Source organism: Salmo salar, chromosome ssa14 (assembly GCF_905237065.1).
Source record: "Salmo salar chromosome ssa14, Ssal_v3.1, whole genome shotgun sequence".
Taxonomy (NCBI): Eukaryota; Metazoa; Chordata; class Actinopteri; order Salmoniformes; family Salmonidae; genus Salmo; species Salmo salar.
The window spans coordinates 13,759,050-13,771,544 of NC_059455.1; the positions used below are offsets into that span (position 1 = coordinate 13,759,050).

At 43.1% G+C, this 12,495-nt stretch overlaps 1 protein-coding gene across 3 annotated transcripts in view; it reads right to left on the minus strand.

The window, feature by feature from the left end:
* Positions 1-12,495, minus strand: part of LOC106568935 (calsyntenin-2) — a 318,303-nt gene that overhangs the window by 82,354 nt on the left and 223,454 nt on the right. For all 3 annotated transcript variants that reach the window (XM_014139780.2, XM_014139782.2, XM_014139781.2), the window contains 2 exons: positions 11,282-11,477; positions 9,127-9,335 (listed from right to left, as the gene is read on the minus strand). In XM_014139780.2, coding sequence (XP_013995255.1) covers positions 9,127-9,335; positions 11,282-11,477 — 405 coding nt within the window. The remainder of the gene's footprint in view (positions 1-9,126; positions 9,336-11,281; positions 11,478-12,495) is intronic.

The following is a 12,495-nucleotide window of genomic DNA, read 5'->3' on the forward strand; positions in this document are numbered from 1 at the left end:
CGGATGAGTGGCCAGAAAAAAAGCCATTGCTTAAAGAAAAAAATAAGCAAACACGTTTGTTGTTCACCAAAAGACATGTGGGAGACTCCCCAAACATATGGAAGTCTGGTCAGATGAGACTAAAATTGAGCTTTTTGTCCATCAAGGAAAACACGATGTCTGGGGCAAACCCAACACCTTCATCACCCTGAGAACACCATCCCCACAGTGAAGCATGGTGGTGGCAGCATCATGCTGTGGGGATGTTTTTCATCAGCACGGACTGGGAAACTGGTCAGAATTGAAGGAATGAGGGATGGCGCTAAATACAGGGAAATTCTTAAGGGAAACCTGTTTCAGTCTTCCAGAGATTTGAGACTGGGACGGAGGTTCACCTTCCAGCAGGACAATGACCCAAAGCATACTGCTAAAGCAACACTCGAGTGGTTTAAGGGGAAACATTTAAATGTCTTGGAATGGCCTAGTCAAAGCCCAGACCTCAATCCAATTGAGAATCTGTGATATGACTTAAAGATTGCTGTATACCAGCAGAACCCATCCAACTTGAAGGAGCTGGAGCAGTTTTGCCTTGAAGAATGGCCAAAAATCCCAGTGGCTAGATGTGCCAAGCTTACAGAGACATACCCCAAGAAGCTTGCAGCTGTAATTGCTGCAAAAGGTGACTCTACAAAGTATTGACTTTTGGGTGGGGGGTGAATAGTTATGCACGCTGAAGTTTTCCGTTTTCCGCTTAAAAGTGGTAGGTATGTTGTGTAAATTAAATGATACAACCCCCCCCCACAAAAAAATCTACTTTAATTCCAGTTTGTAAGGCAACAAAATAGGAAAAAAGCAAGGGTGGTGAATACTTTCGCAAGCCACTGTATGTACAAAAAGTATCTCAGTGTAACAGTTGTCGTACTGGAGAGAAGACCAAGGCGCAGCGGGAATGTGGATACTCATATTTTAATTTTAAAAAAAGAGTAAAGCATCCACCGGACAAAACAATACACACGACAGGAACAGTCTTGCAGGCACACAAAACGCAGTGCAAGAACAACTACCCACAACCCCAAAGAAAAACACACACTACTATATAGGACTCCCAATCAAAGGCAACTCAACACACCTGCCTTCAATTGGGAGTCCAATCACCAACACAACACTTAACACAAAAAACCCTGCCACATCCTGACCAAAACTAATCCAATTGCTCCCTCTGCTGGTCAGGACGTGACACTCAGGAGATTTTGTGAATTTTTGTGTTTTTGTGTGGCTTAATTAATGTGAAAACACACACATTTTTGTGCAACTCCATTCAAAGGAAAAAAAATTGGGGGTCAAACTTCGGAATAATCTTTTGAAAGTCATTAGAGCAATGCATGAAGGGCAATGATGTTCAACACTGTCTTTTTTTATTTATAAAACAAGAAAAATGTGTTAACAACCCAATATTGTTAATAAACCAGGTTGTCACCGAAATAATTATAATAAAATAGTAGCCTTATGTTGAAATTTTTTTTAAATTAATTCCAAAATTGTTTTCTTTGTTGTTTTCAATTAATAATTTGGGATACTGGTGCACTTGTAGTCAGAAAGGCCCTTTTGTCACGCCTTGATGACAGCTTTGCACACTCTTGGCATTCTCTCAACCAGCTTCATGAGGTAGTCACCTGGAATGCATTTAAATTAACAGGCGTGCCTTGTTAAAAGTTAATTTGTGGAATTTCTTTCCTTCTTAATGCATTTGAGCCAATCAGTTGTGTTATGACAAGGTAGGGTTAGTATACAGAAGATAGCCCTATTTGGTAAAAGACCAAGTCCATATTATAGCAAGAACAGCTCAAATAAGCAAAGAAACAACAGTCCATCATTACTTTAAGACATGAAGGTCAGTCAACATGGAAAATGTCAAGAACTTCGAAAGTTTCATCAAGTGCAGTCGCAAAAACCATCAAGCACTATGATGAAGCTGGCTCTCTCGAGGACCGCCACAGGAAGGGAAGATCCAGAGTTACCTCTGCTGCAGAGGATACATTCATTAGAGTTACCAGCCTTCAGAAACCAGCAATTAACTGCACCTCAGATTTCACCCCAAATAAATGCTTCACAGATTTCAAGTAACAGACACATCTCAATATCAACTGTTCAGAGGAGATTGCGTGAATCAGGCCTTCATGGTCAAATTTCTGCAAAGAAACCACTATTAAAAGACACCAATAAGAATAAGAGACTTGCTTGGGCCAAGAAACACGAGCAATGGACATTAGACCAGTGGAAATCTGTCCAATCTGTCAAAAATGTGAGATTTTTGTTTCCAACCGCCGTGTCTTTGTGAGACGCAGAGTATGGAAGGATGAGGTGTGATGGTGTGGGGGTGCTTTGCTGGTGACCACTGTCAGTGATTTACTTAGAATTCAAGGCACACTTCCCCAGCATGGCTACCACAGCATTCTGCAGCAATACACCATCCCATCAGGTTTGCACATTGTGGGACTATCATTTGTTTTTCAACAGGACAATGACCCAAACACAGGGAGTGTAAGGGCTATTTGACCATGAAGGAGAGTGATGGAGTGCTGCATCAGATGACCTGGTCTCCGCAATCACCTGACCTCAAACTAATGGAGATTGTCAGCTTTGTGAACAAGTCCTGCGGATTTTGGTAACGGATACTGATCTAGTTCCAGCCACAGATAGATAGTTACCTTGTTACATGATGTGGAAGATGGCAGACGGAAGGGAGGGTGGTGCGGCAGGTGCCGCTTCTCCTACAGATGCTGTTATTTTATCTAAAACATCAGGTGTAAGCCAACCCCAGCTAATTAACCTGTTAGGGCTAGGGGGCAGTATTTGCACGGCTGGATAAAAAAAATGTACCCGATTTAATCTGGTTACTAATCCTACCCAGTAACTAGAATATGCATATACTTATTATATATGGATAGAAAACACTCTAAAGTTTCTAAAACTGTTTGAATGGTGTCTGTGAGTATAACAGAACTCATTTGGCAGGCAAAACCCTGAGACATTTTCTGACAGGAAGTGGATACCTGATGTGTTGTATTACATTTAAACCTATCCCATTGAAAAACACAGGGGCTGAGGAATATTTTGGCACTTCCTATTGCTTCCACTAGATGTCACCAGCCTTTACAAAGTGTTTTGAGTCTTCTGGAAGGAGATCTGACCGAACAAGAGCCATGGAACGATGATGGCCCATTAGACACCTGGCGCGCGAGTTCATGTTGGGTACCCTCGTTCCAATACGTTATAAAAGAGTATGCATTCATCCACCTTGAATATTATTCATGTTCTGGTTAAAAAAGGCCCTAATGATTTATGCTATACAACGTTTGACATGTTTGAACGAACGTAAATATATTTTTTCCCCTCGTTCATGACGAGAAGTCCGGCTGGCTTAGATCATGTGCTAACAAGACGGAGATTTTGGACATAAATGATGAGCTTTTTTGAACAAAACTACATTCGTTATGGACCTGTGATACCTGGAAGTGACATATGATGAAGAGAATCAAAGGTAATGGATTATTTACATAGTATTTTCGATTTTAGATCTCCCCAACATGACGTCTAGTCTGTATCGCAACGCGTATTTTTCTGGGCGCAGTGCTCAGATTATTGCAAAGTGTGATTTGCCAGTAAGGTTATTTTTAAATCTGGCAAGTTGATTGCGTTCAAGAGATGTAAATCTATAATTCTTTAAATGACAATATAATATTTTACCAATGTTTTCTAATTTTAATTATTTAATTTGTGGTGTTGACTTGACTGCCGGTTATTGGAGGGAAACGATTTCCTCAACATCAATGCCATAGTAAAACGCTGTTTTTGGATATAAATATGAACTTGATAGAACTAAAAATGCATGCATTGTCTAACGTAATGTCCTAGGAGTGTCATCTGATGGAGATTGTAAAAGGTTAGTGCATCATTTTAGCTGGTTTTATGGTTTTGGTGACCCTGTCTTTGAATTGACAAAACATTACACACAACTCTTGTAAATGTACTGTCCTAACATACTCTAAATTTATGCTTTCGCCGTAAAACCTTTTTGAAATCGTAAAACGTGGTTAGATTAAGGAGATGTTTATCTTTCAAAGGGTGTAAAATAGTTGTATGTTTGAAAAATTTGAATTTTGACATTTATTTGGATTCAAATTTGCCGCTCTTGAAATGCACCTGCTGTTGATGGAGTGCACCACGGGGGGGGGACGCTAGCGTCCCACCTAGCCCATAGAGGTTAACTCATGCAAAGATTTAAAGCGCAATGATGTGTTTTATCTCCAGTACATCGCCACGATTGTCAGTTGTGTAGCTGCTCTACTGATTGTGTCATCCCAGCAAGGACGCACTGAGACTATCAATCTACTGCCGGAGAATAACAACACCAAACACATTGGTTCACCGTTCCACGGGAGCAAACAGTACACAGTATACCATAATGTTCTGAATAATGGCCAAGTCTACCTCGCTCCCTATTCCACTGAACCGCTTAGGAGTAACAAACACAAGTCCAACATTTATTGGAAACTGTTAAACTACCTGTCCACTACCTTCCTGCTATCCGGGGATGTGCAACTCAACCCTGGGCCTAACATCACCGAGCCAGCGATATTCACAGGAGTGGAAAGCAGTGGATGGCCTCGTCCACTGATCGTCGCCACTGCGGAAGTGGTCGTGATCTGATTCGCCCGAAGGGAGGGCGGGGGATGGCCTTGTAGGCATCCCGGAAGAGAGAAAGCAGTGGTCGAGTGTTTTCCCAGTGCTAGTACTACAGTCAATGTGTTGGCAGAACTTTGGTAGCGTTTTCCTCAAATTTGCTTTGTTAAAATCCCCAGCTACAATAAATGCGGCCTCAGGATATGTGGTTTCCAGTTTGCATAAAGTCCAGTGTAGTTCCTTGAGGGCCGTCGTGGTATCGGCTTGAGGGGGAATATACACGGCTTTGACTATAACCGAAGAGAATTCTCTTGGGAGGTAATACGGTCAGCATTTGATTGTAAGGTATTCTAGGTCGGGTGAACAAAAGGACTTGAGTTTCTGTACGTTATCACAATCACACCATGAGTGGTTAATCATGAAACATACACCACCGCCATTGTTCTTCCCGGAGAGGTCTTTATTCCTGTCTGCGTGAATTACTGAGAACCCAGCTGGTTGTATGGACAGGGACAGTATATCCGGAGAGAGCCATGATTCCATGAAACAGAGTATGTTACAGTCCCTGATGTCTCTCTGGAAGGAGATCCTTGCCCTGAGCTCGTCTACGTTATTGAACATTAGCGAGTAATATATTCTGAAGCGTAGGATGGTAAAGTCTACTCCGAATACCTCTTTTCCACTGGCAGTGAAATATTCTCAGTCTGAAGCCATTCGACTATGGGTTTCACATCCCTATAATAATGATACAAGTTATAGCACCTTAAAAAGGGTTTATTTACAATGTCTGGGGTATAACATGTTGGGCAAAGTGGTATAGGAGAGTCTGACATATAACCCCTAACTTGGGTTCAGTCTTCGCCAATGAGAACCAAGAGGGGCCTAGCTTTGTCCTTCATGACTGAGAAAGGCCTTGATTCTAGGCCGTAGGAAATCCTATATCCATCTCATTAGATCGGAACAGGATGTCACACCCTGATCTGTTTCACCTGTCTTTGTGCTTTTCTCCACTCCCCCCCAGGTGTCGATCATCTTCCCTATTATCCCCAGTGTATTTATACCTGTGTTCTCTGTTGCCAGTTCGTTTTGTTCGTCAAGTCTACCAGCGTTTTTCCCCATGCTCCTGTCTTTTCTAGTTCCTGTTTTCTAGTTTTCCCGGTTTTGACCATTCTGCCTGCCCTGACCCTGAGCCTGCCTGCAGTTCTGTACCTTGTCACACCACCCTGGATTATTGACCTCTGCCTGCCCTGACCCTGAGTCTGCCTGCCGTTTTATACCTTGTCACACCACCCTGGATTATTGACCTCTGCCTGCCCTGACCCCGAGACTGCCTGCCGTTCTGTACCTTATGGATTCTGATCTGGATTACTGACCTCTGCCTGCCCTTGACCGGTCGTTTTGCCTGCCTCCTGTTCTAGTAATAAACTTTTGTTACTTCGACACTGTCTGCATCTGGGTCTTCTCCTGAAACGTGATACAGGACGGATCAACAGTGATTCATATCACTGGTTTGCAACCTAAAAAAAGGTTAGTTGTGTTTTGTTGCATAACACACTTACATATGATGTGGATCATTGTCAGGTTATTAGATGTATAAGTTTCAGTAACGACAGAACACCATGGTTATAATAACACTTTAAACAGGTAGTTTGTAAATGTGTAGAATGTGTTTGTTTTGAGTCCACACTGGTAAGTTAACTTATGTAAATTACACAGTCACAGAGGATTTTCTTCTGAATAACTGATCAGGGCATAACACTTTTTCATTCAGCTTCAGGCAACTTTGATGTACTGTAAGGCTTGATCACAACTGTAGTGACTGCTTCTATCTGTCACACCCATTGTTGCTTATCCATTGTTCACTAGTTATATCAATGTAATTACACCCAACACAACGTTGAAGAACAGAATGCTTCACACCACTAGATCACCAAACTAGACGTGAGCCGGACGTGAGCCCATCGCTGCCACCAATGTAGAGGAAGAAAGTGAAACCTAACCAGGGCACATATGTGGCAACGTGAATTCTAATAGCCGTTGCCATGAAAGCCTAGTAGGCCTCTGGGCAGAGGAACTAGGCCTACAATGCTGGCATATGCCTTGTTAGAATAACCTATATAACATGTAATATGATTATGACACGACCGTATATAACATGTTTGACACAACCGTAATAATCATCATGGAACGGCCTTGGAAGTGCCATAAGTGGAAGCCAACCTAATTCATAATTTTACATTAACCTGTTACATCCATTGATATGGCTTAATTGATCATAGTCCAGACTCCTTATAGATGCAAATACCATGTAGTTGCACCAGGGAAACCAAACAGATATTTTTTTGCAGGCCTTCTGTTTCCCCACATTTATTGATTCATTAATTTCGCATCATGAAAATGTAGCCCTATTCCCCAATCAAATACCTTCATCGATACCGCAAAAAAAACGGACAAAAGCAGCATTTTACTCCAATCTGTCAACCCTCATAAAATCCGACATAGCACCAGTATCCCAAAGTATGAAGCGAAAAAAAAGCATAGAAAACAGCATTAGCATTAATAAAAATAAAAAGCGTAAGGCTACTATTATATTATAAGTATTTCGGTGACAACCTGGTTGATTAACAATATTGTGTTCTTTTTTTATATAAATAAATGTGGGACACAAAAAAAGGCAGTGTAGAACACCATTACCCAAAATGCATTGCTCCAATAACTTTCAAAACATTGTTACAAAGTTTGCCCCCAAAAAATGTATTTTCTTGTGAATGAAGTCGTACAAAAATTGTTGTCTTTTCATACGAATTAAGTCACACAAAAATGTGTGTATTTTCACAAGAATTAAGCCACACAAAAACGCTAATACTTGTACATATTTGCGCAAATTGAGTATGAGATTGTGTTGCACCCATTACTGTCCCCATGTGTAATATCTGAGTGAAATAGGGAACCTGTCAATACGTGTGTCTTTTGACTGCTGGGGAATTTACAGTATGACTACAGTATACATCCGCAACCATGAAAACTAGCATACACTACAGCTCTCTAGGACCCGATTCTCAAGTTCACCATTATTTGTATGTCTAAAGTAGATAAGATTGACTTTCTCTCCAGTACAGAATATAATGGGTTGTTCAGGATCGATGAGGGAGAGAAGAAATATTCAGACAAACTCTGAAAGAGCTGGAACTACAGTACCGCTTTCTTTCTTTCTCTACTGTTTGGCTGTTTCTCCTTCTTACTCATTCTATTTCCCTGTATCTCTTCTTTTCTCTGTTGATTCTTTCTTCTGGCCTCTCCCTCTCTGTCCTCCTCACTCACACATCCTCTCTCGCTTCCTCTCTCTCTCCCTCTCTCTATTTCTTTCTGTCACTCTCCTTTCCTCACTCCCTCCATCTTACTCCCTTTCTCCCTGAGTTGCAGAGGGCTGGCGGGCCTGTTTTATTTAATAACTCACTCAGGCCTCTGATCCACGGTTAATGATGGAGCCAGAAGCCCCCACAGTACAAAACACACTCTGGCGGCCCCCATGCATCACCCCGCTCAGTTCTAATTGAGCACCACGAGCGCCAGTCGCACTGCAGACAGTGGGAGGGCTATAGGAGGCGAGGCGCCTGGCAGCCACAAAGTTGAAATGGTGGACAGGAACCCATAAAAGTCACAGAGGGGCCTGAGCCGTGCCAGAGGACATCAGAGTTACCAGACAGGGAGGAAGAAAATAAGAGAGAGAGGGAGGGAAAGAGAAAGTAGAGCGAGAGAGCGAGAGAGAGAAGAAAAAAAAGACAGAGGGGGAGAAAGGAAGGGAAGCAGGGAAGGAGAGAGAAAGAGAGAAAGTGAGGAAGAGAGACAAAGGGAGAGAGGCTAGCAGAGATGGCAGGCTGTGGAGCGTCTGATGTCATTTTGCCCGTCTGATCCGCGGGCTCCACTCGTCCTTGTGTTCCCGCTGATCACACAGAGCTGGATCCAGCTTCACATCACTCTGTATAACACTGCACTGTGATCAGAAGATGAATGGGGAAGCACTTGGAGAGTCCATGAATACAGCACGCTGACAAATGGTGTGAGAGATGTGTTATGAATATAATTAACCAAGTTCAGTTGGTTGGAGAAGATTCTGGCAACAGCAAATCAAAATTGCGGGTTCAATTCCCGCATGGGCCACGTGTACTTACTGTGAATGGACTGTAAGTCGATCTAGATACGAACTTCTGGTAATGACTGTATTCAAATTATGCCGAGCCAATTTGATGGCCTGAGGAACAGTTTGTGTCATTACTGTCATGGAAAGTAAACTGTAACCAAGTTGAAGGAATTTACATTTTTCTGAGCGCGGAGTTAACAATGTGTAGAGAGAGGCAAAGTACAAAAGGTTTGACCTAACGCAAGGTCGGTCAGAGTAGCCTATGCTTGTGTCATTTGACCTGCAGGTTCTGAGGTCAGAGGATGAGGTTAGAGTTCACTGACCATTGCGGTCAATGGCGAAGGGCGTGTCGGAGGTGACGATGTCGTAGTTGCAGATCTGGCTGTACTGCGGGGAACAGTCCTGGTCCCAGGCCTCCACCTGCAGGATGCTGTCGTAGATCTTCCCCTCCGTTACCGCGGCGTGGTATATGGCTTCCCGGAACACAGGAGAGAACTCATTCACATCATCCACCTGGATGTGAACCACCGCCCTGGCGAGAGGGAGGGGGGGAGAGAGAGTGTGTGTGTGTGAGAGAGAGAGAGAGAGAGAGAGAGAGAGACTTTTGATGCTCTTCCAACAATAGGTAATAATGATAACAAAATACTCAACGTCCTCAAACCCCCCATCCCCCCCCCCCCCAAACCGCATAAAAACAGAGACAACAAACGACAAACATAAACAACAACACACAAACTCATTACCAGTTAAGGGAACACGAGAAAGAGAAACACCAGAGCAAGGGGGCATACAATACGTAAAAGTAAAATCCTTCACTGTTTTTCACTGATAGTTGTACTGTAAAAAATTAAGGTAGTGATGCAATGTTTTCGCACCGAAGCCATTGAGAGATATCCTCACCAAATCTAGGTTGGTTCGGGGCCTCTTCCTTTGTACTTTGTTAAATCAACCAAAGGGCTGAACATAAGTAATATTTTAAATATCTCAGTATTATTATTTTTTTAAATCCAGTTTCTCAAACTCTACCTATAATTCTGCTGACAATGACCTTGCGACAAGAAGTGGTGCTGTAACATGCCTTCCTAATTAAAGACATTAACTTAATGACACCTACTTAAAATGTCCTGCAGTGATGCTGCTTAGCTGAGGCACACACATGCATGCGCACACGCACACACAGACACACACACAGCTTTCATACTCTCCACATATGCTGCTGCTACTCTGTTTATTATCTATCCTGATTGCCTAGTCACTTTTACCCTTACCTACATGTACATATGACCTCAACTACCTCGTACCCCTGCACATTGGCTTGTTACCGGTACTCCTTGTATATAGCCTCGTTATTGTTATTTATTATGGTACTATTTCCTATTCGCTAATTTTCTTACTTTTTAACTCTGCATTGTTGGGAAATGGCTCGTAAGTAAGCATTTAATGGTAAAGTCTACACCTGTTGTATTCGGCGCACGTGACAAATACAATTTGATTTTGATGAAAATAAAACAGATGCACACACACTGGTTTTGACAGGTGCCCTATTTCACTCAGAGACATTAATCAAAGATGACCAAGCTGTGAAATCACTCCCACTCTCTCATGCCCATCTCTCTCTCTCTCTCTGTGCGACAATATCAGCCTTAGTCAATGCACTAGAGCACAGCCTTCAGTAGCACTTCATCAGAGCAGGGCTATAAGGCTTTATGTGAGACTGTCTGACTCATAAGGAGCCTTCGGGCCCTCATTAATGAGAATCATACCCAGAGCTAAACATCGAGCAAGTCTCAGCTCAGTTACTAAGACTACAGAAGGCTGCTATTGCACGGTGGATGTGCTCAGTCACTGTCTGTGATTATAGTATTGAGGACAAGTAAAGACTCACATAGTGCTGGACGCTTGGGATGTAGAGTTGCACCCCCCCCCCCTTTGCCCTCAGAACAGACTCAATTTGTCGGGGCATGGACTCTACAAGGTGTCGGAAAGCGTTCCACCGGGACTCTGGCCCATGTTGACGCCAATGCTTCCCACAGTTGTGTCAAGTTGGCTGGATGTCCTTCGGGTGGTGGACCATTCTTGATACACACGGGATACTGTTGAGTGTGAAAAACCCAGCTGCGTTGCAGTTCTTGACACAAACCAGCTTGCTTGTATACCACAACATTTTTACAAAAATCAATCTCACACAAAAAAAGATACAGCCACACACAAACACAAACACACGTTTGTTTTACTATCCTTGTGGGGACCAAACAATTGATTCCCATTCAAAATCCTATTTTCCCTAACTCCTAAACCTAATCCTAACCCTTAACCTAACCCTTAACCCTAATTCTACACACGCACACACACACACACACACACACACACACACACACACACACACACACACACACACACACACACACACACACACACACACACACACACACACACACACACACCAAGCCCCCTCCCTGACACACACTCCTTCCTTACTTGTGTGACTTCTTCCAGCTGACCCCGTTGGCCCCGGCCCCACAGTCGTAGGCCTGGATGAGGAAGGTGTACTCCTTTTGGGTCTCACAGTCCACCAGGCCCTTGGCCCTCAGGACCCCCTCCCCTGATGTCTTGTTTAGGACCACCGCCTCGAACGGAGCCTCCTGCCCATGGATCATAAACGCACAGATCTCCCCTGCAAGGAAAATGAGGAGGAGGAGGAGGAGGAGAAGGTGGGGAGGAAATGAGGGGGAGAGAGATAATTAATAGAGAGATAATGGACATGGTGTGTCACCTCGTTTTTCAGAGCTGGAAATGTGTCCCGGCATGCCGCCACTCTGAACACTGTTATCGAGGACATGTATGTGTTTTTAGAGATGGTGGCAAAACACAGTTGAGCTGCTAAGAGACTGAAAGAGTGTTCTGCGGTTGTAATCGACCTCGGTGGCATCATGTTGTGCCAGGCCAGACAGGGAGGAAGAAATGCAATTTGTGTTTGCTTGATTTTGCAATATTCCTCGCTCCAGGCTACCTTTCAGAAAAATTACGTTTTTAAGTCTAATGGTTCAATCGGAGAGAGATGCTGGTTTGCCATCTCGGTTTTTAATAGCACAAGTGGTATGACAATCAAATTAAATTGAAGTACGTTTAATTGTCTGCTGGATATGATGATACAATAATTTGCTTTAAAAAAATCCTCTTTCTCTTTACCTTGTTGAATGAGTCAGATTGAAATTGTAATGCTCAGTCCTGCCGAATGTAAGCACGACCTTCCTAATGACACAGAGTGTAGTGTCTTTGCCCTGTAAGGGTCTCTGGTTCAAGCCCTGCTAGTGACTATCTCCCACCTTCACTGGTGTCAGAAGTGGGATGGATAACCGGTTTCCTGCCATTGGAGGGACAGCAAGAATTGTGTGAGTCTTTTTATAGAGTAACACTGGGGAACACTTTCTTGGTGAATGGGGTAGGGTAGTAAACCACATCCAATGGAATTACACTTGGGGATCTTGTAAGACATCCAAACATCTTGATGTAGTAGGTTCACAAATCTCCCTCCAATCCTCCCTCCAATATCCTCAACTTGTTTATAAGTAATGCAATAGCGGGCAACACAGAGTCACAGTTCTGAACACAATGATCTTTGTCAGCATCTCTCGCTGACATAAATTAAATACGGGCTTGACACCAGACTTGTGGTGTGTAGTCAAGAAGAA